The sequence below is a fragment of the Pseudophryne corroboree genome, chromosome 1 (genome assembly GCF_028390025.1).
Source record: "Pseudophryne corroboree isolate aPseCor3 chromosome 1, aPseCor3.hap2, whole genome shotgun sequence".
Lineage (NCBI taxonomy): Eukaryota > Metazoa > Chordata > Amphibia > Anura > Myobatrachidae > Pseudophryne > Pseudophryne corroboree.
The window spans coordinates 838,465,346-838,493,088 of NC_086444.1; the positions used below are offsets into that span (position 1 = coordinate 838,465,346).

General features: G+C 46.2%; 1 protein-coding gene across 1 annotated transcript in view; it reads right to left on the reverse strand.

The window, feature by feature from the left end:
- The window catches only part of CDS1 (CDP-diacylglycerol synthase 1), a 163,549-nt gene that overhangs the window by 49,898 nt on the left and 85,908 nt on the right, over window positions 1-27,743 (reverse strand). The window contains exons 4-7 of the mRNA XM_063919902.1: window positions 15,591-15,688; window positions 12,266-12,405; window positions 7,956-8,014; window positions 1,707-1,789 (exon numbers count right to left, since the gene is read on the reverse strand). Of these exons, the coding sequence (XP_063775972.1) occupies window positions 1,707-1,789; window positions 7,956-8,014; window positions 12,266-12,405; window positions 15,591-15,688 (380 nt within the window). The remainder of the gene's footprint in view (window positions 1-1,706; window positions 1,790-7,955; window positions 8,015-12,265; window positions 12,406-15,590; window positions 15,689-27,743) is intronic.

Here is a 27,743-nt window from a genome sequence, read left to right on the forward strand (position 1 = left end):
GGAGCTGTGTGAGGAAAATGGCGCTGTGTGCTGAGGAGATAGGCCCCGCCCCTTTTTCGGCAGGCTCGTCTCCCGCTCTTTAACGGATTCTGGCAGGGGTTAAATATCTCCATATAGCCCCCGGAGGCTATATGTGAGGTATTTTATGCCAAAAAATAGGTTTACATTGCTTCCCAGGGCGCCCCCCCCCAGCGCCCTGCACCCTCAGTGACTGCCGTGTGAAGTGTGCTGAGAGCAATGGCGCACAGCTGCAGTGCGCTACCTTAAGAAGACTGAGGAGTCTTCTGCCGCCGATTCTGGACCTTCTTCTCTTTTCAGCATCTGCAAGGGGGCCGGCGGCGAGGCTCCGGTGACCATCCAGGCTGTACCTGTGATCGTCCCTCTGGAGCTAATGTCCAGTAGCCAAAGAAGCCAATCCATCCTGCACGCAGGCGAGTTCACTTCTTCTCCCCTAAGTCCCTCGTTGCAGTGATCCTGTTGCCAGCAGGACTCACTGTAAAATAAAAAACCTAAGCTAAACTTTTCTAAGCAGCTCTTTAGGAGAGCCACCTAGATTGCACCCTTCTCGGACGGGCACAAAAACCTAACTGAGGCTTGGAGGAGGGTCATAGGGGGAGGAGCCAGTACACACCACCTGATCATAAAGCTTTACTTTTTGTGCCCTGTCTCCTGCGGAGCCGCTATTCCCCATGGTCCTTTCAGGAACCCCAGCATCCACTAGGACGATAGAGAAATAATTAACATTACCAAATAATCAATGTTTTATATATAAAGCATTAGTAAATGATAAAAATGAAATGCATGTTACAAACATGGGATTATGTAGATTACAAGATAACCACTATAGTAAGGCACAGAACAAGCACAGGCAACCAGTGGTACTCCAAATGCTGTGAAACTATACATCCCAGCATGCCCAGCAACTGTTTCTGCATCCCCCAACACCAAACTGTGGCAAGGCATGCTGGGATGTTTAGTTCTACAACATCTGGTGTGCCACTAGTGGCCTACCCGAGACACAGACCAGCAAGAATTTAAATACAATATACAATAGTGGAATTAGTGTACCCTATAGAAATAAATGTTAAGAAAATGAATAAATATGTATCGGTAGCAAAAATACACATTTGTTCTTTTCAGCAGGATAGGAAAACCTTAATTTGTTATTGTATCTTTTGCAAAATACTCATGGTTAAACTGGATATACACTGGGTTGACATGTTGGTGGACGCGACCTTCTCACCGACAAAGCAGACGATTCTGGTATGCATATACACTTATTAATCGGCCACTTGATATTTGAAATTGCCCGCCCAGTCCTTGCAGATATATTGGGCATTGGATGTGCTGCAGGGATGTCACCATATGTCTGTGAACGACGACGTTCACAGAAATATCGTGTGTACACCCCCTCATCCTGCAACCAATATACCATTCGTTCGATCACATGGACGATATATCGCCCAGTGTGGTTTCACTGTGAGTACAAAAGGTGCTAAAAAAACACCAATATATCCTTCAACAATAGCTACCTCTGCTTACGTCCGGGGTATATGAAAAATACTGGTAGCAGAGTACAATATTTTATTAACTGCTATAATTAGAATTTAACATTTAGAACATAACATTGAAATGCTGAATGAACATGATAATGAAGAGATGGAAACAGTGTACAGCAGTGATTTAAACAAAAACTGGTGTCTTACCAGATCATCCCTTCAAAAAGATTTTGGATGACTAGATGAGATTGAGTGACAGTGATCAGCAAAGTGACATGAGTCCATCCAAACTGTTAATAAGGGCGACAACAGAACAATCAGTGCAAACAGAAAGAACACATATGATGAGCAATGACTTTTGTATGGACACTGTGATAAATGCATTTTGGGCACAGAGACTCATTTATTAACTAACAACGGATGGGAAAAATAACATGGACAGTACAGATTTACTTTGTTTTGTCATATTAGCAGTAAAGACATATGATACAGATGCAAATATTGGGGCAGATTTATCGAAGTTTGGAGACAGATAAAGTGGAGAGAGATAAAGCACTAACCAATCAGCTCCTGTCAATTTACAGGCTGTGTTTGAAACATAACAATTAGGAACTGATTGGTTAGTATTCGCTCTCTCTCCAAGCTTTGATAACTCTCCCCCATGACATCGGAAGTGTGTATGTTACTGTGGAACTGAAGTAACACACACTATCCCTGTTTTCTTAAAGAAATGCCTAACTATTTAGTCATTGTGGCTACAAGTAATATCTCCTGTATAGCCCCTTTTTAGGTACTTTGAATATAGAGCGCAAAGTACAGTAGTGTATTCTAACCTAATAACTAGTGATTTTTGTTTTTGATCACCCAGTGCAATACAAAAACAGTGCGGGGGGCTTGGGACTTTGGAGAAGGGCCCCGTTTCTCCCCATCCACTTGTGAGCCAAAAGGCCTCACTGAGGGGAAAAGGGATTATTTAGGTCCCCATTCGTCAAAGTAGGGAAGACCCCTTGAATCCCTGATCCCATAGCCAAAAGGCCACTTAGGGAGCAAGGGTCTTTTTGGGCTTCCCTTCGCCGCAAGGCTCGGGGGCCGCCCCACAATAGGTCAAAACTACCCCCTAGCGATCAGATTATTTGGCTCTCTCCAAAAGGAGAGACCCTCAGGGGACAAGGGGAAAGAGCTAGAATTAGTATTACTGGACTAACCCCCTACCCCGGCTCCTTAACATAAACTACCAGTGCTACCAATCATGGGGCCTAATCATCCCCATTCTGATACATTTAGGTAAAGGAGGAACACTCCTTCCATATTACACATGAACATCTAAGTTTTGAAGTGACATTTAAAATATCCTGAGCTCAAAGGGATCCGGTCCAGACACAGGCATCCCGAATAGGTTCACCTTCCCTGCGCCGGAATCTCGACAGCCAGGATGCAGAAGAAGCAGACAATGGCCTGCTGGAAAAGTAAGCCCTGGGGAAGGGGAGTGGTGGGATGAGGGTTCAGGGTTAGGCTGCCCCCCGGAGGGGTTAGGTTTAGGCTGTGGAGAGGGGGGGGACGTTGTTTAGGTACCTGTGGGGAGGGTTAGCCTGCGGGGAGGGGTAGGTTTAAGCTGCGGGGAGGGAGGGTTAGGGGGCCAAGGTAAGTATACTTACCTTCCTATGTTGGGATTCCCTACATCGACATGCCGCTACCGGTATTCTGACCACCGGCATCCCGAACGCTGGTAAATCGAAACCAACCCAGTTTAAAGGCTTTTGTATAACAAGGTAGGAGTTCTCCACATTCACTACACAGGCTGTCACCATTAAAGCTACGACATTAATGCTTTCATAGCTAGAAAAGTTCTACTCGGATACCACCCTTAGGGTGGTGTCCCATGACAGATTCTCACTCAGTAGAAAACTGCTGCCAGAAAGGTGACTGCAAAGCTAAACACAGGATCTGAGCAGCTACATTATTCAGCAGCTTAAATGCCAGTGTGACAGATGCAGGAGAAATTACCATAGACTACTATGAAACACTTTCTTCCTCCAGCTACTAGGAGTTGCGTGTTCTAAGAGCAGAAAATAGGATTTTGGTACCTACCGGTAAATCCTTTTCTCCTAGTCCGTAGAGGATGCTGGGGACTCCAAAAGGACCATGGGGCATAGATGGGATCCGCAGGAGCTTGGGCACACTGAAAAGATTTTAACTGGGTGTGAACTGGCTCCTCCCTCTATGCCCCTCCTCCAGACCCCAGTTATAGGAACTGTGCCCAGGAGAGACGGACATTTAGAGGAAAGGATTTTTGTTTAAACTAAGGGCTACAAACACACCAGCCCACACCACAACCATACCGTACAACCTGAGTAACAGTAAACCAAAGAACAGTATGAAGTAACAACAGCAACAAGCTGAAAACAAGAAATACACAACCCGTGTATAAACTAATTTTACCAGCAAGAAAACACTGCAAGTAACAGTCCGCACTGGGATGGGCGCCCAGCATCCTCTACGGACTAGGAGAAAAGGATTTACCGGTAGGTACCAAAATCCTATTTTCTCTTACATCCTAGAGGATGCTGGGGACTACAAAAGGACCATGGGGTTTATACCAAAGCTCCAGAATGGGCGGGAGAGTGCGGACGACTCTGCAGCACCGACTGAGCAAACGCAAGGTCCTCATCAGCCAGGGTATCAAACTTATAGAACTTAGCAAAAGTGTTTGAACCCGAACAAGTAGCTGCTCTGCAAAGCTGTAAAGCAGAGACGCCTCGGGCAGCCGCCCAAGATGAGCCCACTTTTCTGGTAGAATGGGCTTTTACTGACCTCGGCACCGGTAGCCCGGCCGAAGAATGAGCCTGCTGAATCGTACTACAAAGCCAGCGAGCAATAGTCTGTTTTGAAGCAGGATGACCAATCTTGCTGGAAGCATACAGGACAAACAGCGCCTCAGTTTTTCTGGCAACAGCTGTCCTAGTGACGTAGATCTTCAAAGCTCTCACAACATCCAGAGATTTTGGAATCGCCACAGCCTCCGTAGCAACCGGGACCACAATGGGTTGGTTAATGTGAAATAAAGAAACCACCTTCGGCAGAAATTGTTGACGAGTCCTCAATTCCGCCCTATCCGAATGAAAAATCAAGTACGGGCTCTTATGAGATAAGGCCGCCAACTCTGACACTCGCCTGGCAGACGCCAGCGCCAACAGCACAACTACCTTCCAAGTGAGAAATTTCAACTCAACATTACGCAAAGGTTCAAACCAGGAAGACATGAGAAACCGTAAGACCACATCAAGATCCCATGGAGCTACAGGAGGCACAAACGGAGGATTGATATGCATTACTCCTTTCACAAAAGTCTGAACCTCTGGGAGGACAGCTAATTCTTTTTGAAAGAAAATAGACAAAGCCGAAATCTGCACTTTGATGGAGCCTAATTTCAGGCCTGCATCAACTCCAGCCTGCAAAAAGTGGAGAAAGCGACCCAAGTGAAAATCTTCCGCAGGAGCCCTTTTAGACTCACACCAGGAAACATACTTTCTCCAAATACGGTGATAATGTTTCGCCGTAACCTCCTTCCTAGCCTTAATGAGAGTGGGAATGACCTCCCCGGGAATACCCTTACGAGCTAAGATCTGGCGCTCAAACTCCATGCCGTCAAACGCAGCCGCGGTAAGTCTGGAAACACGCATGGACCCTGTAACAACAGGTCCTCTCTTAGAGGAAGCGGCCACGGATCTTCCACCAGTAATTCCTGAAGATCCGGGTACCAGGCCCTTCTTGGCCAATCTGGAACGACGAGAATCGCCTGAACCCTTGCTCGTCGAATGATCCCCAGTACCTTTGGAATGAGAGGAAGTGGAGGGAACACATACACCGACTGGAACACCCACGGAGACACCAGGTCGTCCACTGCACTGGCTTGGGGGTCCTTTGACCTGGAACAATATCTCGGGAGCTTCTTGTTGAGACGAGACGCCATCATGTCGATCAACGGAATTCCCCAACGTTTTGTCACCTCTGCAAATACCTCTTGGTGAAGAGCCCACTCTCCCGGATGGAGATCGTGTCTGCTGAGGAAATCTGCTCCCCAGTTGTCCACTCCCGGTAGGAAGACTGCTGACAGGGCGCTCACGTGTTGTTCCGCCCAGCTAAGGATTCTTGTGGCCTCCGCCATTGCCGCTCTGCTCCTTGTTCCGCCTTGATGGTTTATATGTGCCACCGCTGTGATGTTGTCTGACTGTACCAGGACAGGTCGACCCTGAAGAAGGCTTCTTGTTTGTAGCAGGCTGTTGTAAATGGCTCTTAACTCAAGAACATGTGGAGACAAGCTTCCTGGAGCGACCATTTCCCCTGGAAGTTTCTTCCTTGGGTGACTGCGCCCCAGCCCCGGAGACTTGCATCTGTTGTCAGAAGTACCCAATCCTGGATACCGAACCGGCGTCCCCCTAGGAAGTGAGAACTTTGTAGCCACCACAGGAGAGAAATTCTGGCTCTGGGAGATAGACTATTCTTCCGGTGCATGTGCAAGTGATACCTGTCCCACTGAAACACCCGGGCATGAAACCTGCCAAACGGAATGGCTTTGTACGCCGAAACCATTTTCCCCAGAACCCGAGTACAGTGATGGATTGACACACTCGTCGGCCTCAGAAGTTCCCTGACCATCGTCTGCAGTTCCAGAGCATTTTCTTCTGGAAGAAATACTCTCTGTAAATCCGTGTCCAGAATCATGCCCAGAAAAGGCAGCCGAGTGGTCGGAATCAACTGAGATTTTGGCAAATTGTGTACCCAACCGTGCTGTCGCAGAACCGACAGTGACAAATTTACACTTCTCAGCAATCGTTCCTTGGACCTCGCCTTTATCAGGAGATCGTCCAAGTACGGGATAATTGTAACCCCTTGTTTGCGAAGGAGAACCATCATTTCCGCCATGAGTTTGGTGAAAATCCTCGGGGCCGTGGAAAGCCCAAACGGCAACGTCTGAAATTGGTAATGAGAATCCTGTATCGCAAACCTGAGGAAGGCCTGATGCGAAGGATATATCGGGACGTGTAAGTACGCATCCTTTATGTTGACTGACGCCATAAACACACAGAACGTCTCAGCTAGGTGACAGGCCCACAATGACGCCCCGATAGAGGACACAGAGGGAGTATGCCAGCTCACACCCCAGCGCCCATATATCCCGTCAAAAGATATATGTACCCAGTGCTGCTTAAATAATAATAAAATGCACCACACTACGCCCCGTTACTTGTGAGAGGAGATGTGGAGGTCCCGGGTAGCGTCTCCTTCAGCCGCGTGTTGAAGGAGAAGATGGTGCTCTGAGCCGCGGGACGAAGCTCCGCCCCTTCCCGGCACGCTTCGGCCCGCCAAATTTGAAAATGAAAAGATGCCGGCGCCCCAGCACCCTGTGAGTGCCGATGGTGAAAGTGTGTGGGAGCATGGAGCACAGCGAAACCGCTGCGCAGTACCTGGTTACTGAAGCCTTCTGCCGTTCTGAAGTCTTCAGTTCTTCTCATACTCACCCGACTTCTTTCTTCTGGCTTCTGTGAGGGGATTGACGGCGCGGCTCCGGGAACAAGCAGCTAGGCGCACCAAGTGATCGAACCCTCTGGAGCTAATGGTGTCCAGTAGCCGAGAAGCAGAGCCCTTAACTAAGTAGAAGTAGGTCTGCTTCTCTCCCCTCAGTCCCACGATGCAGGGAGCCTGTAGCCAGCAGGTCTCCCTGAAAATAAAAAACCTAACAAAAGTCTTTTCTAGAGAAACTCAGGAGAGCTCCCCTAGTGTGCATCCAGTCACCCCTGGGCACAAAGTCTAACTGGGGTCTGGAGGAGGGGCATAGAGGGAGGAGCCAGTTCACACCCAGTTAAAGTCTTTTCAGTGTTCCCAAGCTCCTGCGGATCCAGTCTATACCCCATGGTCCTTTTGGAGTCCCCAGCATCCTCTAGGACGTAAGAGAAAATCTGGTTGTGCGACACCCTCCAGACAAATATTGGAAATTAACATATGCATGTATGTACAGTAGTTGTCACTTACTTTGATAGATGTATCCCTGTATTGTGGCTAAGTACTGTACCTTACATACCTAATATACCACAAAACCACAAATAACACATTACAGTAGTTAATTTCAATAGATATGCAGAACTACAGGCATACTATCAGGGCAATTCAAATATCTTCAACGTGTATCAGCTGCGCACATCACGGATAATTATGGCACAGCAACATCACTCCTTTTACTGCACACCCATGTGAGGGTGTAAGATAAAAAGAACAATATTGTGCCTGCAATGTGCCAACATTGCAAATGTTTCCAAGCCATTCCAACAGCACATCATGGGCTTCCATTTAAACTGAATTGGACCCTGTTAAGTCTTAAAATGTTATAGGTGCATATAGGATAACTGCCAGTTTTGCACTATAAGAGCTGCATCTTAAAATAGGGTGAGTAATACACACCATGTAAAACTGCAGACGGTAGTGCTTCTTCACTAAGCTCAGTACAAACATGCAGAAACCTGTATGACAGAAAACAAAAACATGCAAACGGGTTAGCGTCTTTTGTGTATTCATTGGGAGTGAATACTTAGGAAGTGTGACATTCAAAGTAAATAGACACAGGGATTAAATGCTACTGACAATCGAGAATGCCACTTGCATTAGCAAAGTGCACCGAAAAATATCCCTTGTGTGTAAAGGACAGTTTAACACGTTACCAATCTCTTGCACCTATCACTCAGGGATTTAATCAGATGCACATTTGTGGATCCAAAACATCCCCTTCTACAAACAAAAAACACCAGGCATTATGCAGAAATACATTACAGGGATCAACATGGCAATACACACACAGGTATTTGGGACCATGGTTGTTAGTTAAGGGTTTAGGTCCATGCTTCTCACAATCAGTCTTGTCATTAGTGACCGACAAGAGTATATATGTCTTCTAAGGTTATGTGGCTATTCTCTAATAATGAACATATATTTATGTAGCAGAACATACGTATGCAGTGCATCACAGGGAACATTTATTCATTCAGACCATTCCCTGTCCCATTGTATCTTATACCACTTTTCCACCAAAAACCCAGGTTGGACCCAGGTTTCTGGAAACAATTCCAACCTGGGTGAGACCAGGGTCAGACCCTGTTTACACTGCACATAACCAGGGTTATTCCCAGGTCAGCCCCATTAATACCACTTTCAGACCGCATTTCGTGGGTCGCACCCGGAAGCCATACAAAGATGCTTTCCAGGTGCCACTCGGCCAGGTCCCTTTAAAACTGGCCTCCCCAGACTGGGTTGGTGACGTCAGCGGTGAGGCATGCGCAGCTGGCACTTGGAGATCAGATGTGAACGGGAATGCATAGACCCGGCAACCCGTTTACACCGCACAGTGGCCCGGGATGAAGTCGCTACCAGGGTTGAAATACCAGGTCGCTCGACCCAAGGTATGTCCCCTGGCACCTTTCAGACTGCACAGCAACCCAGCTTACTGCGCGCTTATGTGAAATAACCCAGGTTACAAGCTGGGCGGTCTGAAAGGAGTATTACAAGGAACCTGGGTCTGCCCTGCATGTCACTCACAGACCCCCCACCTTGAGGCGGACCTCTGCTTACACAGCCACTCAGCAGCTTTTTAGCATAACTCGGTTCGAGCTGTTTACAGTACATTGTTACCTGGTGACAATCCTCATAGCTACCAGCATTGGATTCCCTGGTCACTTGACCTGGATTATTTTTCGAGGACCCTTTTACACCAAGCTGTGACCTGGGTAGACCCAGCAATAACCCAGGTCAAAAGCTCAGTGCAAAAGGGGTATTACAGTCTAATGCTAGGTGCACACCTCAACGATATTACTCGCAATCTGACTGACTTTATATTTCAAGAGTATACACTAGTGATTTATCATGGATTGGAATTTATCAGACAGGAGATTGGAAAGTCACACACTACAAAATGTGCATACAATCAGCTCATAGTTTTGGATAGATATCGTGCAGCAAGTCAGACCCAATCATCTGAGGCGATGATTTTGGAATGATAGTATATACAGTCTGAGATTATTTGACTGAACAGCTGAAAATCAGCTGACTGGCCTGAATATCACATAGTGTGTACCTAGCTTAAGATGTTTGCCACAAACACACCATTAACATATCACAAATTTTTCGACTGTGGGGTGAGACCAAAGCGATGGAATCCAAACCATAATCAGCCCCAGTTTTGAGACAGTGATGCTAACTAGAGTGCAACTATTATTTACAGCATCAATATATTATGCAATGCTTTACAGAGTTTGTTTAATCATTCACCATCAGTTCCTACCCCAATGGAGTTGTAGTATCTATCATACTAATATTTATCTATCAGTTTGATTTTTGACTATGACAGGAAGCCTGAAGACCTGCAAGCAACCCATGCTGCACCCCTTCTCTAGAATTCCCTACCTCTCCCCCTCAGACTCTCCATCTCTCTACAAAACTTCAAACTTGCTCTCAAGAGCCACCTCTTCACCAAACCCAGCCAAATCTCAACCTAACCCTCTGTTCCACGCTCTCTATGTACCCCATCTGTGTCACCCCAGTCTGTCTACCCCTCCCCTTTAGAACGTAAGCTCTCACGAGCAGAGCCCTCTTCCCTCATGTGCTTATCCTTTTTCTTACTTTAAATATCTTCAACTGCACCAAATCCAGCAGTCTTCTGCCACCTGATACTTATTCCAGTGTCATCTGCTGATGTAGCTATGTTTATTTACCCTGTACTTGTCCTATATTGTCATTAACTGTAAGTTGGTGTTTTCATGTTTGATTATTTGTTTATGTACTCTGTAATTGGGCGCTGCGGAACCCTTGTGACGCCACAGAAATAAATAATAATAATAATAATAATAATAATAATAATAATGCCAGCATGGAGAGAACATACAAACCATCTAATGTAGATCTGGTTCATTCTTATAAATCAGAAGAACAACTGTTCATACCCAACCTTAATGCACTGCATATTACCTGCATCTGAACTAGCCTGCACCAAACCATAATCCACAGGATTGTGCCAAAAGGGCCATACACACTAGAATATATTTGTGAAAGATCTGAAAGATAATGACGATTGTGAACGATATATCGTTCACATCGTCTAGTGTGTATAGCACCCGCGCTCGTTGATTGGAGGTCGGCGGTTGGCCCTGCAGCATGCTCAATGTGAGCAATGTCACTTGTGACATCGCTTATCACGGCATGTGTGTACGGAGCCCCGATGAGCGATGTCCACAATGTAACATTGCTCACCTCCCCCTAGCAGCAGCTCCCTTCCCTCCAGCGGCTTCATTGTAGCTGAGCCGCTGATGGGAGCCGCTGACCGCTCAGCGTCTCCGTCCACTGCCCCACCAATGAAGTTATAAACCCACTGTGCCATCAACTCAATATAAAATTAATTACGGAGACGCTGAGCGGTCAGCAGCTCAGCTAGGTGCAGCACTCCTAGCAGCTTGAATAAAGGACAACAGCAGGGCATGCGTGTAGACAACGTTTCAATGCCTTTATTTGCGTCATTGTCATCAGGTCTTTTATGCCGCAATAAAAGCATTGAAACATTGTCTACACTCATGCCCTGCTGTTGACCTTTATTCAAGCCGCTAGGAGTGCCGCACCTTTGGACTTTATGCGATTATTATTTGTGGAGGTACCCGGCGCAGTAACGCGGTCTTAATGGGAGAGCCGGGCACTCTGGTCTGTTTATATTTTATATATATTGAACCCATTGTAATGAATTTTTTATTAAGTTGGTGGCACAGTGGAAATTGGTGGGGCAGTGGGTGAAAAAAACTTAATTGGTTCCCCCTTCTACAGCCCTGCCCACACACCCAGAAATGCCTCCCCAACATTAAAATATGTAAAAAAAAGATGCCAATTCCAAAGATATCTTTCAAATTGTTTGAAAAATTGCTTAGTGTGTACACTCAATATCATTTGTCAGGGCTCTGGGAAGTTCAAGGGAAATTGCTCTTCGTCCACATTGTTCATCTTTCACATTGGTCATGTCTTCTAGTGTGTATGGCCCTTAAATGTGCAGAAGTAGCCCACCTCAACACTGTGGCTGCATCATTTATAAATGATGAGTTGTCCAACAAGAATTTGTCCCATATATACAGTTTAATTCCTTTCTGCTTAACTGTAACTATAGACAGTATGTTCTCAATATAGTCTGCAGCGGTGTGGCCCAGATGAAATGTCTAATAAAGGTGATATGGGGGCACCAGAATAAGGAAGACAGCATCCAATCATTGGGCACTTGCCTGTCTTTTGAGAGAACATATTGTAGATGAAAGAGAAGAGGGGCGTTGCATTTAGATGCTTTTGTTTATATATGCCCGACTGATTCCACTGCATCTGCCGTGAGACAGTACAGAGGATTCCAGGATAATCGTGTTCTAGACCATGGTCTATTAAAGGACATTATAGTTAAGGAGACATAAGCATCTGGGGTAAACATGTCACATGTTCCATGGATACCCAATTGCAGAAAGAGCTGCATGGTCAAAGATAATGTAAAACTACATCTAATCTTATACACATGTACATTAATATGCATACTAACTAATGCTAAAATAAATGTAAACCATCATGAAACAATAGAAAAATCCATCTCCCTACAGGGAAGATGGACAGAATAAACTTGTGACAAAGTACACATATTTGGTAAAGTTACTACTATATTGTGCTTTCCTTTTAGAATGAGTGTGAAGCAAAGTTTGGCAACTAACCTATGACATAAAGTGCAAACGATATAAAGCGATGGTAGCGAATGAGGTACTGGAGAAGCTCTTCTCTCTGCATAGAGGAGGCAAAGTAGTCTGCCAGGGTTTCTCCATAGAAAAAATAGTTGACACACAAAAGGAAGTACCTGGAATATAAGAGCATCTTTTACATTTCTTGTATCTTACAATGCTGCCATGTGTCACACATTAGTAATAGGAACAACATTCTGTAGAAAAGCAGACAGACAGGGAAAATAGAAAGTATGCAGAGCTTAGATTGCTGCCATTTTGGTTGGTAATTGTCAGAACTGTCTGATGACGTTAGCCCATAATAGCCTATGGGCTACTGCTGCCTATCTTTTGCCTGTGAGGGCCCTCTGGATCCCTCTTTGTCAGCCCCCCACTGATGCAGGTGCATTATGCTGGTCAGGTCTAAACCCAGAAGCAGAGTGATAGCGTACGTTACCACTCTGCTTCCACCTCTTCTACAGGAAAGGCTCTTATCAGAGACCATGTCCCAGCAAGAGATTTCTGCTAAATCAGGACCATCTTAACAGCACTGTAGGTCCTGGGAAAGTCAATTAACTGGGTCTCCCACCCACCATTTACAAGAATAAATAATAATAATAATAAAAATCATAACTGGTCCCTCCTGGGATCCCGCGCCATCTCTCCACATGCTTCCATACAGTGAATGACTGATAGCTTGAGCCATCCACCAATCAGCATGCTGACAGCCATTCCCAGTCCAGCTGCAGGCTGGAAGGCAGGCAGAGACTGCGGCTTGTCCATTCTGATGGTGCGTAATGCACAATCAGAGTGGCTGGGTTCTACCTGCCTCCCAAGAAGCTCCCCGGCCCAGCTTGTCCTTGATTGAATGTCCCTAGAATCATGGGGCCCATGGCAGCTGCCCAGTGTGCCTATATGTTAATAGGGCCCTGTGCTAACTGATTTACCTTAAATTATTATTTATCTTATGAACTATGAATAGATTAGTATGACAGATGCATCCCCTCCCACATCTTTAGGACATTGTACTAACAGGATCTACTAAAGGTTACAAAGCTGAGTGCAGTGTTTGCAGCTGCAGTGAAGTCACTGGCTCAGCGCCTGTGTATAAATAGTCCAATTAAACAGAGCAAGTCTGCAAATCTGTCAGCCACAGAAAGCATAGTGAGCATATTTCTCAACACTACAAATATTTCAAGGGGTATTGTTCTGCTCAGCATTTCTTCTTCTTGAAAAGTACAGTTTTCATTTAAGCTGTGAAAACTGAGAAAAATGTGCATGTTCAGTGCTACACTATGATTTTTTTTTCTGTTGTTCAGTTTTTGTACGTCCTTTCCGCCTACTAACAGCTGAAGACAGTGCCAAATTTAAAGCTTTCAAGTTACACCCTAGAAGCAGGACAAAAACCACAGCTTTTATCTGCAGCGTTACATTCTCTGACTGAGTCACACTGTGTCCTGGCCTAATTTGAAGTGAACGTAGAGGACTTGGGTATGCCAACCTTTCAGAGAGAAAGACTATTACAAATACAACATAAGAGAGCACGTGCTCTATAGTAACACATAACCTGACAACATCATTTTTTTTACTGCCATACTAATATCAATTTATGACACATGTAAACAGATTATTAACATGGTAATACAGACGGGGCTGGGGACCTGGGGTGCATGTGTAAAGGTGTGTACACACGGAGCGATATGGCTCAGCGATTCTGACTATATAGCCAAAATCGCTAAGAAAGTTAGTGTACACAGCGAGCGATAGCGATGCGCGTAACTGCCAGGTCGCTATCGCTGGGAAAAATTCACTGTGCAGGCAAGTCAATTTGGACTAGGTCGCTGGAAAAGTTAAAGCATCCCTCTATTTAAATGAGTTAATCAAAATCGCCCATAGCCAAAATCGATTGCACAGTTAGTCAAAATCGCTGGTACAGGTGACCAAAATCGCCTACTGCCAGTTCCAGTTCAAGGTAAATCGTTCAGTCAAAATCGCTGCATGTGTACAGACCATAAGTGTATATAATTAAAGAGATTACACGTAAATGAACATTAATGCTAGTCTGACCATCTTTATAAGCACAAATAAATGTGCTTTAATGTATAAAGTCCTATTTTTTTCTACGTTTTAAAAGTAGCTTTTAAAAGATTGAACTAATTAGGATTCCCCTTTGAGTAGAAAAAAGCAAGTTGTATTTTTTAAAGATCACTTAAAAACTGCCTTCGTGAGTGCAACACCTCCACATGTGGGCCGGATGTAAGGCCGCCAGGAGGTCGGTGGCCGTGCGAGATGCCGTCCGAACTCGGACGTTTTTGCCTTGTAAATGATTTCCCCTTTAAAAAAAAGGTCTGAGTTCGGATGGCATCCCGCACGGCCGCCGAACTCGTGTGGCATTACATCACGACTATGATATTAATAAGATGAAAGAAAAAAAAAAAGAATATTCAGGATCACTACAGTAGGTAAAGAGAAGCTACAGTATAGAGCACGCCTGCCTACAGTAACACTGTGCAGTTAACCTACACAACAGAACTGAAAAACCATATTTGCACCTGTCCACTTTTTTTTTTTTGGGGGGTGTTGGGTGTTTCTATTTTGCAATGAGTACTCCTGTACTATTTATACAATATACCCTAGCAGAGTCCAAAAATGTTTAACTATCGTGCAGGGTTTCCATATTGTGAGGGTGGGATGGAACAATTGCAATGCTCTGCATATGGACAGCCTCCATCATAACATTACACTGGCCTTGGGTTTAGACTAGCTAGCGCAAAGAAGGAAAAAGATATCAGGTGGCTGGCGAAGGTGAATTTTAAGTTTTCAAGTTCTAAAATTTAAGCTATTACATACCTTTGGGCTGACCACAATAAAATCAGACTAGTATAAAGTTGATATCAGATTGATTATAATGGGCATAATATATTCTTGATGTGTTGTAATGTAATTTTGTAAAACACATACAGTTTGTTGTTAAACAAAAACGGGCGAGTGATTCCACTTCATAATATATAGGAGCACTAATGCCATAGGCTAATGGTGTAGACAGTCATCAAACAGTAACAACAGTACACCACACAGTAATTTGCCTGGTAGAAAATAAAATGTACTGCAGCCTTTTAAGCTTTGATATGTTCTATTTTATATTTCATACATATGAGACTTTGATATGTAGGACCCATGTTTAAGCACAGGAACCCATTAAATGTGGCATCAGTTACGTGAATAGTATATCTCTCTTCTGGACTGCACATGAAATAAACTTTCCGATGTAACACAAACCTGAACCCAATAGAAAGTAAAAGGATCTTCCCTTGCCACCTACCAGCTAAGAGTCCGGAACCAAGGCAGCTCATAGGATCGGTACACCTTGTGGCCAATTGAAATTATTTCATGGAAGCATTTCACCTGGATAGCAGACACCTACAACAGAGAGGAGTCAAATCATGTTAGACTATATACAGTAAAAGGGGTTTAAAATTCCAGAGGAATTTTATTTATAATCTTACAAATTATGCTGTATACATTGCTCTGTGTTTCCACCTTCATTGTAAGGTTTCTAATTATGAAGTATAATCAGTATTTTTTCCCCCTCTCTCTGAAATATGACACAGTGCGTTTGTATGCATTAATTGCAGACAGTAAAGCGGTTCTTAGCACAATGTAAATAACCAATCACAATTAACAAAAGTCAAAAATATTTATGTAAGTGTTTTAGTGGATATAGGCTGAACATAACCAAAACACAACCTTTGTGTAACCAAAGCAATAACTATCAACAAGTACTGCAGATAGAGTCCGCACTGGGACGGGCGCCCAGCATCCTCTACAGACTAAGAGAAAAGGATTTACAGGTAGGTATTAAAATCCTATTTTCTCATACGTCCTAGAGGATGCTGGGGACTCCAAAAGGACCATGGGGTTTATACCAAAGCTCCAGACCGGGCGGGAGAGTGCGGACGACTCTGCAGCACCGATTGAGCAAACATGAGGTCCTCATCAGCCAGGGTATCAAACTTGTAGAACTTAGCAAAAGTGTTTGAACCCGATCAAGTAGCTGCTCGGCAAAGTTAAACCTCCTAGACTTCTCGGGCGGCCGCCCAAGATGAGCCCACCTTCCTAGTAGAATGGGCCTTCACCGAATCCGGTAACGGCAATCCAGCCGTAGAATGAGCATGCCGAATCGTATCACAGATCCAGCGTGCAATAGTCTGCTTAGAAGCAGGAGCCCCAATTTTGTTGGGAGCATACAGGATAACAGAGTCTCTGTTTTCCTAATACGAGCCGTTCTGGCTACATAAATTTTCAAAGCTCTGACTACATTGAGAGACTTTGAATCAGCCAAGGCTTCAGTAGCCACAGGCACCACAATAGGTTGGTTCATGTGAAACGAAGAAACCACCTTTGGCTGAAATTGTTGACGAGTTCTCAATTCCGCTCTATCCTCATGGAAGATCAAATAGGGGCTCTTGTGAGACAAAGCCGCTAATTCCGATACCCACCTTGCGGACGCCAAGGCCAAAAGCATGACCACTTTCCAAGTGAGAAATTTGAACTCAACCTTTCTTAAAGGTTCAAACCAGTGTGACATAAGAAACTGCAACACCACGTTAAGGTCCCATGGTGCCACCGGAGGCACAAATGGAGGTTGGATGTGCAGCACTTTCACGAAAGTCTGAACCTCTGGAAGGGGGCGGCTAATTCTTTTTGAAAGAAAATCGATAAGGCCGAAATCTGCACTTTAATGGAGCCTAACTTTAGGCCCGCATCCACACCTGCTTGCAAAAAATGGAGAAAACGACCCAGCTGAAATTCTTCCGTAGGAGCCTTCTTGGATTCATACCAAGACACATATTTTCTCCTAATACGGTGATAAAGCTTTGCCGTTACTTCCTTTCTAGCTTTAAGTAGAGTGGGGATGACTTCACCGGGAATACCCTTCCGAGGTAGGATTTGGCGTTCAACCGCCACGCCGTCAAACGAAACCGTGGTAAGTCTTGGAACACGCACGGCCCTTGCTGCAACAGGTCCTCTCTTAGAGGAAGAGGCCAGGGATCTCCTATGAGTAATTCCTGAAGGTCCGGATACCAGGCCCTACATGGCCAATCTGTAATAATGAGTATCACCGGAACCCTCGTTCTTCTTATGATCCTTATCACCTTTGGAATGAGTGGAAGTGGAGGGAACACATACACAGACTGAAACACCCACGGTGTCACCGGGCGTCCACTGCACTGGTTTGAGGGTCCTTCGACCTGGAACAATATCTCTGAAGCTTCTTGTTTAGGCGAGACGCCATCATGTCTATTTGAGGAATTCCCCAATGACTTGTCACTTCTGCAAAGACCTCTTGATGAAGACCCCACTCTCCTGGATGGAGATCGTGTCTGCTGAGGAAGTCTGCTTTCCAGTTGTCCACGCCCGGAATGAAGACCGCTGACAGAGCGCTTGCATGTTTTTCCGCCCAGCGGAGAACTTTTGTGGCCTCCGCCATCGCCGCTCTGCTCTTTGTTCCACCCTGGCGGTTTACGTAGGTTTACGTACGCCACTGCTGTAATGTTGTCTGACTGAATCAGGACGGGCAGAACGCGAAGAGGATGTTCCGCTTGTAGAAGGCCGTTGTAGATGGCTCTTAATTCCAGAATGTTTATGTGCAGACAAGCTTCCTGGCTTGACCATTTTCCCTGGAAATTTTCCCCCTTTGTGACTGCTCCCCAGCCTCGGAGACTTGCATCCGTAGTCACCAGGACCCAGTCCTGGATCCCGAACCTGCGTCCCTCTAGGAGGTGAGAACTTTGGAGCCACCACAGGAAAGATACTCTGGTCCTGGAAGATAGGCTTATTTTCCGGTGCATGTGCAGGTGAGACCCGGACCACTTGTCCAACAAGTCCCACTGAAACACCCTGGCATGGAACCTGCCAAACGGAATGGCTTTGCATGCTGCCACCATCTTCCCCAACACCCGAGTGCATTGATGAATCGACACTCTTGCCGGTTTCAGAATCTCCTTGACCATGTTCTGGATTTCCAGAGCTTTTTCTACTGGGAGAAACACACTCTGCAGTTCCGTGTCTAGGATCATGCCCAAGAATGACAGCTGTGTTGTCGGAACCAACTGTGACTTTGGGAAATTTAGGAGCCAACCATGTTGTTGCAGGACTGTCAGGGAGAGCGCAACGTTTCTTAGTAACTGCTCTTTTGATCTCGCCTTTATCAGGAGATTGTCCAAGTACGGGACAATTGTGACACCCTGCTTGTGCAGGAGCACCATCATTTCCACCATTACTTTGGTGAAAATCCTCCGAGCCGTGGAAAGACCAAATGGCAACGTCTGAAATTGGTAATGAAAATACTGAACAGCAAACCTCAGGTAAGCTTGATGTGGAGGATATATTGGGACATGTAAGTAGGCATCTTTTATGTCGACTGACACCATAAAATCCCCCCCTTCCAGACTGGAGAGATCACTGCTCGGAAAGATTCCATCTTGAATTTGAACATTTTTAGAAAGAAATTGAGGGATTTTAGGTTCAGAATCGGTCTGACCGAGCCATCCAGCTTCGGGACCACGAACAGACTTGAATAAAAGCCTTCTCCCCGTTGTGACGGGGGGACCGTGACAATAACTTGCTGCAGACACAGCTTTTGTATCACAGCGCAGACTACTTCCCTTTCCGGAAGAGAAGCTGGTAAGGCCGATTTGAAAAATCGGTGAGGGGGCACGTCTTGAAACTCCAGTTTGTACCCTTGGACCACTATTTCTAGCACCCAAGGATCCAGGGCTGAATGAGCCCAGACCTGACTGAAGAGTTGAAGACGTGCCCCCACCGGTGCGGACTCCCGCAGCGGAGCCCCAGCGTCATGCAGTGTATTTGGCAGCGGCCGGGGAGGACTTCTGCTCTTGGGAGCTTGCCCCAGCCTGCAACTTTTTTCCCCTTCCCCTACCTCTAGCAGCAAGGAAGGAGGACCCTCGTCCTTTTTTGAAGATACCAGGTCCGCGAGGCCCTCACCAAACAAAACACCACCTTTATACGGCAGAGCCTCCATAGCCCTCTTAGAATCAGCATCACCATTCCATTGATGAGTCCATAATGCTCTCCTAGCAGAGATTGCCATGGCATTGGCCCTTGATCCCAAGAGGCCAATATCTCTCGCAGCCTCCCTTACATAGACTGCAGCGTCCCTGATATGACCCAGTGTCAAAAGAACGCTATCCCTATCCAGGGTGTCCAAGTCAGATGATAAATTATCTGCCCACTTTTCAATTGCACTACTCCCCCATGCCGATGCCACGGCAGGTCTGAGCAGCGTACCCGTAGTGGCATAAATAGATTTAAGTAGTTTCCTGCTTACGATCCGCAGGATCCTTTAGGGCCGCCGTGTCAGGGGATGGAAGCACCACCTTCTTGGACAGCCGAGCTAGAGCTTTGTCCACATTGGGGGTTGACTCCCACTTTTTCCTATCCTCAGAGGGAAACGGGTATGCCATAATAATTCTCTTGGGAATCAGCAACTTTTTGTCAGGAATTTCCCAAGCCTTTTCAAAAAGAGCGTTCAGTTCATGAGAGGGAGGAAACGTTACCACGGATTTCTTTCCTTTAAACATACAGACCCTTGTCTCAGGAACAGCAGGGTCTTCTGTGATATGTAACACTTCTTTTATTGCCACAATCATGTACTGAATGCTCTTAGCCAGTTTAGGATTCAACCTGGCATCACCATAGTCGACACTGGAGTCCGAATCCGTGTCGGTATCAGTGTCTGCTATTTGGGTAAACGGCCGTTTCTGTGACCCTGAGGGAGCCTGCGTTTGCGATAAAGCATCTTCCATGGATTGTCTCCATGTTTGGTTCTGAGCCTCAGATTTATCCAATCTCTTATTTAATAAAGGCACATTTGCATTCAAGGCACTCAACATATTTACCCAATCAGCTCCCCCACACTGTTCTGACCCCACTCCAGCCTCCTCCTGGGAAGAGCCTTTAGCCTCAGACATGTCGACAGACTCGTACCAACACCACTATCACACTGGGCTATAGGGGACAGACCCACAATAAGGCCTATTAGAGAAACAGAGGGAGTTTGCCAGCTCACACCCAGCGCCTATCCCGGTCTGAAACTATATATAATGCCCCAGACCTGTCATCGCTTTTTATAATAATAATCAACACCAAATTTGCTGTGCCCCCCCCCCCCCTTTAGCACCATGTTACTTATGACAGAAGTGTAGGAGGCCAGGACCAGCGTCTCTGCAGCTCACTGTGAAGAGAAAATGGCGCTGATTAGAGCCGGGTGGACCAAGCCCCGACCCCGTAATGGCGCGCTTCAGTCCCGCTATTTTTTATACTGGCAGGGGTCTGTATACAGTGTATATTACTTTTAATAGGCGTAACTTGAGGTATTATTGCTGCCCAGGGCGCCCCCCCCTGCACCTTGCACCCAAGTAGTGCCGCTTGTGTGTGGGAGCAATGGCGCACAACGCGACCGCTGCGCGGTACCTCTGAGACTGAAGTCTTCTGCCGTCTTTAGTGAAGTCCTGTACTTCTGTTATTCACCCGGCTTCTTTCTTCTGGCTCTGTGAGGGGGATGACGGCGCGGCTCCAGGAACGAGCAGCTAGGCTATACCAAGTGATCAGACCCTCTGGAGCTAATGATGTCCAGTAGCCTAAGAAGCGGAGCCTTTAACTCACAAAAGTAGGTCTGCTTCTCTCCCCTCAGTCCCACGAAGCAGGGAGCCTGTTGCCAGCAGTGCTCCCTGAAAATAATAAACCTAAAAAAAAGTATTTTCCAGAGAAACTCAGGAGAGCTCCCCTAGTGTGTGTCCAGTCTCCCTGGGCACAGAATCTAACTGAGGTCTGGAGGAGGGGCATAGAGGGAGGAGCCAGTTCACACCCCTTTTAAAGTCTTAAAGTGCCCATGTCTCCTGCGGATCCCGTCTATACCCCATGGTCCTTTAGGAGTCCCCAGCATCCTCTAGGACGTATGAGAAATTAGCTTTGAGACATTATACCCCTCTCACCCAAGTGCCCAAATATGATCCTCCCTAACATGAAGAGTGCAGTGGAGCATGTCTCAAGGGGATTAATCATTATTTCCCAAACAGATATCTGCACTATCCAAGGCATGAGACCACTATATCACTGCTTGGGGCCAGATGAGCAGGAGGGTATCCGGACTCCAGGTCGACAACAAAAAGGTTGACACACCTTAGGTCGACGCCAATTGGTCGACACACCTTAGGTCGACATGGACAAAAGGTAGACAGGAACAAGGTCGACATGGAAAAAGGTCGACATGAGTTTTTCACGATTTTTTTCTTTTTTGGAACCTTTTCACACTTAACGATCCACGTGGACCACGATTGGAACGGTAATCTGTGCCGAGCGAAGCGGTAGCGGAGCGAAGGCACCATGCCCGAAGCATGGCGAGCGAAGCGAGCCATGCGAGGGGACGCGGTGCACTAATTGGGGTTCCCGGTCACTCTACGAAGAAAACGACACAAAAAACCCCATAAAAACTCATGTCGACCTTGTTCCTGTCGACCTTTTGTCCATGTCGACCTTCTGTCCATGTCGACCTAAGGTGTGTCGACCAATTGGCGTCGACCTAAGGCATGTCGACCTTTTTGTTGTCGACCCCGAGTCCCAGACCCAGCAGGAGAAAGTTCTTCTCATGTAAAGAATGGACTTCCTCTCTCTCGTGCCTGTTGCAGGAGCTCATGTTAGGATTAGTAATAGCATCTACAATTATTAGTGTTAGCCATCTCTGCTGCCTGCTTAGCTGTTCAGTTATTTTTCTACAAAACTATAGAAAAACTGCTGTAATCAGTTTTTCCTATTTAACCCTTCCTACTCAATCACTGGGAAATGTATAAATTCAATTGTCCACTATACAAACTCTATCTGTTATTTTCGGGGGGTGGTTCAGTGGCAGCCTGGCTATTTGTTATTATATGTTATTTAGGCAAGAATGTTCAAAGTTTACCCCATTTTTGTCACCCGTCTGCCCCTCCCATTTAGAATGTAAGGTCACACAAGCAGGGCCCTCATTCCCTCATGTGCTTTGCTTTCCCTTACTTATACTAGTATCTATTCCACAGTGCGTACAACACCACCTAACCTTGGGTCTACAACCCGGCTGCTTATTTGAGTGTTAAGACCGCTGAGGCAGCAATTTTTATATATCATGTACTTGTCCTGCAATATCTTGTACTGTAAGTCACTGTTTTGCTCATTTGTTTTTGTACTTTGTTAGTTGCTGCAAAAGGATGCGTTTAGCATCCTGATGGATGGGATGATGGCGCCTGACACCACCTGTAAAGGTGCATACACACGGAGCGATATAACTGAGCGATTTTGACTATATAGTCAAAATCGCTCAGAAAGTTAGTGCAGATCGCTCCGTGTGTACACAGCCAGCGATAGCGATGCGCGTCCCCGCTAGGTCGCTATCGCTGGGAAAAATAGTCAGTGCAGGCAAGTCAATTTTGGCTATGTCGCTGCAAAAGTTAGTCAAAATCGCTAATACTTTAAGAAGCCAGCGATTTTTCCCAGCGATAGCGATGTTGCAGGCGGCGGTGGTGCGGGCGGCGGCGGGTTGTGGCGGCGGTGCGGGCGGCGGCGGGATGCGGTGGCGGTGTGGGCGACGGCGGGTTGCGGCGGCGGTGCGGGCGGCGGCGGGTTGTGGTGTGGGCGGCGGTGGGTTGCGGTGGCGGTGTGGGCGGCGGCGGTGCGGGCGGCGGCGGGTTGCGGCAGCGGTGCGGGCGGGGGAAATTTACCTTTATCTTGCAGAGTTTGGCAGCGGAGCGGTACCAGTTTCAAAAATGGCGCCTCAGCGTCATTTTTGAAATTCAAGATGGCCGCCGCGAGCCAATCACGGCTCGCCGCGTCATCGCCCCGCCCCCTCCCGCTGACTTATATAAGTCAGCGCGAGGCAGCGGCTTTCAGTCCGACGGCGGAGGAGGAGCGGAGAAGAGCTCCTGAAGACGCCGTGGAAGTCCTGGATGGGCGGCGGCTATGCAAAAGAGCTTAGCAGCCGCCGCCCACCAGGTGAAGATGCTGGAAGTCCTGGGAAGGCGGCGGCCATGCAAAAGAGCTTAAAGGCCGCCGCCTCCCAGGTGAAGACGTCGTGGAAATCCTGGATGGGCGGCGGCTATGCAAAAGAGCTTAGCAGCCGCCGCCCACCAGGTGAAGACGCCGGAGCAAGACCCCAGAAGCCCTGGGGAGGTGGCGCCCCCCCAGGTGAAGACGCCGGAAGCCCTGGGAAGGCGGCGGCCATGCAAAAGAGCTTAAAGGCCGCCGCCCCCAGGTGAAGACCCAGTTTAATAAAGGATTTTTAAAAGAATGTGTTGTGTTTTTTTTAAAATATTTTCTTTACAGGTGGACTACAGGTGCCAGCGGACTCTTTATGTCCGGGCATGCTGGCACTTGTGGTTCTCCAAGTGCCAACATGATGGGGCAGGCTTGCTGGACCTGTAGGCCTCCTGTAAAGAACAATATTACTATTGAAAGGCTATCAGCCTCCCATCCACCGCCCACGGATGGGGGGGGGGACAGCCTCGGGCTTCACCCCTGGCCCTTGGGTGGCTGGAGGGGGGGACCCCTTGATTTAAGGGGTCCTCACTCCAGTGTACCCCGGCCAGGGGTGACTAGTTGGGGGGGTAATGGCACGGCCGCAGGGACCAATATAAAAGTGTCCCCCGGCTGTGGCATTATCTCCCTGGCTAGTGGAGCCCGGTGCTGGTTTGGAAAATACGGGGGACCCCTATGTCTTTTGTCCCCCGTATTTTTTAAACCAGGACCGGACGCAGAGCCCGGTGCTGGTTGTCTAAATATGGGGGAACCCTACTCATTTTTTCCTCAGTATTTTAACAACCAGGACTGGCTCAAAGAGCCCGAGGCTGGTTTCACATAGGAGGGGGGACCCCACGCAAATTTTTTTTTTTTAACTTTTAGCTATTTAAATACCAGCCACCCTGTAAAATCGTCCTATATATGACACTCATCCCCTTATTTAAATGAGATAGTCAAAATCTCCCATAGCCAAAATCTCTTGCATAGTTAGACAAAATCTCTGGTAAAGTTAGTCAAAATCTCCTACTGCCAGTTCAAGGGAAAAGTTAGTCAAAATCTCTCATAGCCAAAATCTCTCCGTGTGTATGCACCTTTAGACTGGCGCTGGAAGACCGACAGCCGACATCATGAAGGTAACTATCGGGTTAACTGATAGGGATTTAAGTATTCCTCCCCCTCCTAATTAAAATCAAAATCTGTCTGCACATGTTACATCTTCCCCATCCTGCAATGCAACTGGTTTTGCCCAATTGTTAACTTTTTGGGTTTGCTAACAATTCTGAATAGGCCAGTATCCTATTAGCTGCTGTTAATTACCATGGATAATAAGCATGTCAGGCTATCCTATCAGTACTTATAGGGGATTGGGTTTGCCAAAACAAAAAGGTTTTCGGGAGTAGTACACCATCAGGGCTGATACTGCCCATGTTCATTCTAGTATATCAGATATCTGTAACTTTGGGGGTCATTCAGATCTGATCGTAGATGTGCTAAATTTAGCACATCTATGATCACTTACTCAGACATGCGGGGGGACGCCCAGCACAGGGCTAGTCCACCCCACGTCAGGCCCTGCACCCTACCGCGGCAATGCTTTTGCACCTGCCGAGTAGTTCCCTGCCTGCGCAGCCTGGCTGCGCTGGCAGGCGGCTACCCACCACGTACCGGGTCGCAGCGGCTGCATGTGACATCACGCAGCTGCCGTGGCCTGGACCGTGCCTCAACAATGTCGTTCTGATGCCGTTGGCACGCTCCCCCTCTGCCTGTCAATCAGGCAGAGGCAATAGCAGCCCTGAGATGCTTTCGCTTCTCACTGGGCTTCACGGGGTGTGCGTGCGCACTCCCCGAAGGGCTTCAGACTGCGATCGCTGACCCCCTTTACCACCACTGAACAATATATTACATTTTTACCACTGGGAAGACCACAAGTGTGCTTCTGAAAAGGTTTTTTTTTGTACCAGCAGTAATGTCACTTTCAAGTTCACATTATGTAAATTATATTTCCTAAATTCCTCACATTTGTTAGTTAAGAATCCCATTCCGAATGGGAACATCTATCTTCTATCTCCATACTTGTGATCCTCAGTGATAAACAACTTTTATACAAGCTATAGAGACCGGAGAAGAGAACGAGATGCAACGGATGTGCCTTTTTTTTTTTTTTTTTACATACCAGTGTCTACTTAAATTTAAATGAATGCTATGGAGCTTACGTAGTTAAGACAGCATGCATAGTACCCAGCCACAAGTACTGTCCTCATACGTTGTAGAGCTTCAGGAACTGCTAACCATCGGGACGATATATCAGCTGGGTACACATCGCTGGAGTGAGTACCCAGCTGTAGACATGTCAATGGAAATTAATGGTTACCAACATGTCTAATGTATCTATGCTTATCTAAAAATGCCACATTTATTATATTTTGTAGTTAGTCATGACTCACTACTGTAATGTATTTTTTTGTTGTTGCAAGATGGCTCATAAAAATTACCTTTTAATTATTGTTTAACCCAAGGCAAAAAGTACTTCAAAACAGAAGTCCACTCATTATGGGTTTTTTTTTCATAAATCTTTATTTTGTATGGTCAATCAAAATTTAAACACAAGAAAAACAATCGTTTTTCAAGTAGCCTGCAGCTATTAGTGGTAAATGTGATGGAACCATACAGTGAGTGTAGTGATAAATTTACATTAACAAGGAACTAAGGATAAAAAGGACACAGATGTAAGACAGAGAGAATGCCACGTCACAAGGTCAAAATGCAGAATAAACAGTAGTCAAAAACACAAAAATATAACTTGAAAAAAACAATGTTAGATGACCAAATTTTCTTCAAATGTGGGTAAAATTGGCGATGAAGATAGGAAAAGGGGGGGGGGATTAGAAATCATAAATTAGGATTAGGATCATAAAAATTGACAAAAGTTGAGAATGGTAGAGAAGACAGAGTTCACTACCCATGCGCTACCTAGAGGGGGCAGAGCATAGGTGATGGGGGTCTATGTAAATAAGGGAGGGGGTGTCAAGTTTTTTCAGTTCAGGGCCACTAGGGATTTGGGGATTTAGCGGCTACCAATATGTGTACGAACAATTTTGTGGAAAATGTGTTAAGATCGTGGAGGGAAGGGGGTGTTAAGATCAAGGAGTGAAGGGGTGGGGGGAGTGAAGGGGTGGGGTGGGGGGGGGAATAGCAAAGCAACAATGTCCAGGAGTCCTCGGTCACTAGAGCCTCAAAAAGAGAGTTCAAGAGAGTATGAACCAAATCCCAGAAGGTGGTGATAATCGGACATGTGCACCATATTAACATATTACTCCTGCAACCACACCCCCAGCAGCAATCAGATGCAGAGGAGGGGGGACACTTTGTTGAGTCTTGATGGGACATATTAGCATCGGTAACCTATTTTATATGAAGTTTCTTTTAATTTGGTTGAAATACTTCTCCCATGAGTCAACATCTGGGGGGGATCCGATATCCTTTCCCCACGCAACCTAATGAGATCCCTGAGAGGAAAGACCAGTATCTAGGAAGATGATATAAAGTTGGTAAATCTAGCGCCTGGTCAAGGGGTGATGTCTGCAAAAATTTCCAAAAGGGGTAAGATCTCGAAGAATAGGAGTTGAAGGTAGGGAGAATAAAAATGGCAAACTTGAAAAAATTCAAAAGGGTTAAGTATCTGGGATATGTACTTCTGTTGGAGCTCAGACAGGGATAACCATTGACTTTGGTAGATAAAATCTGCAGGTAATTAAAGGACTATCTGGATCCAGCTGCGAGATCTCATAGTAGATGAGCCAGGGGAAACAGGGGGTTGTGTCAAACAGAGGTCAAAGGAGAGACTGCTGTGGAAGTATTCATTTTAAATGAGTATAGGTACCAAAGGGTAAAGTAAAATTTAATAATAGGGAGCAAATTAGCAACAGCGGGACGTTGCACGAGGTAATGCCCCATAGAGGGGTCATGTCGGGGAGGTTAACATAAGCTGACTCAATGTCAAGCCAAGAGATGGATCCGGTGGAGCATAAGAAGCAACAATTTGAGAGAAATGGGAAGCCGAACGGTAACATTTGACATCAGGGAGACCCCTGCCCCCCTTAAAGACCGGTTTCTTCAAAACATTAGCTGAGAGAAGGGCTTTTTATTTTTTTATATTTCTAAGAAAGGAGGCAGGGACAGCTACAGGCAAGGTTTGAAAAAGGTAAAACCTTGGGTATAATATTAATTTTAAAGGCTATGATCCTGCCCAGCCATGAGATAAAAAAACGATTCCAGGAGGTCAGATCGGCCTGCATCTTGGAGAAGAGAGGGGAGAAGTTATAGTGAAAAAGAAGGTCATAACGGGAGGTAAGGTAAATCCCTAGATATTTGATTCTTCTGGCGTGCTATCTGAAATTGAAGTTCG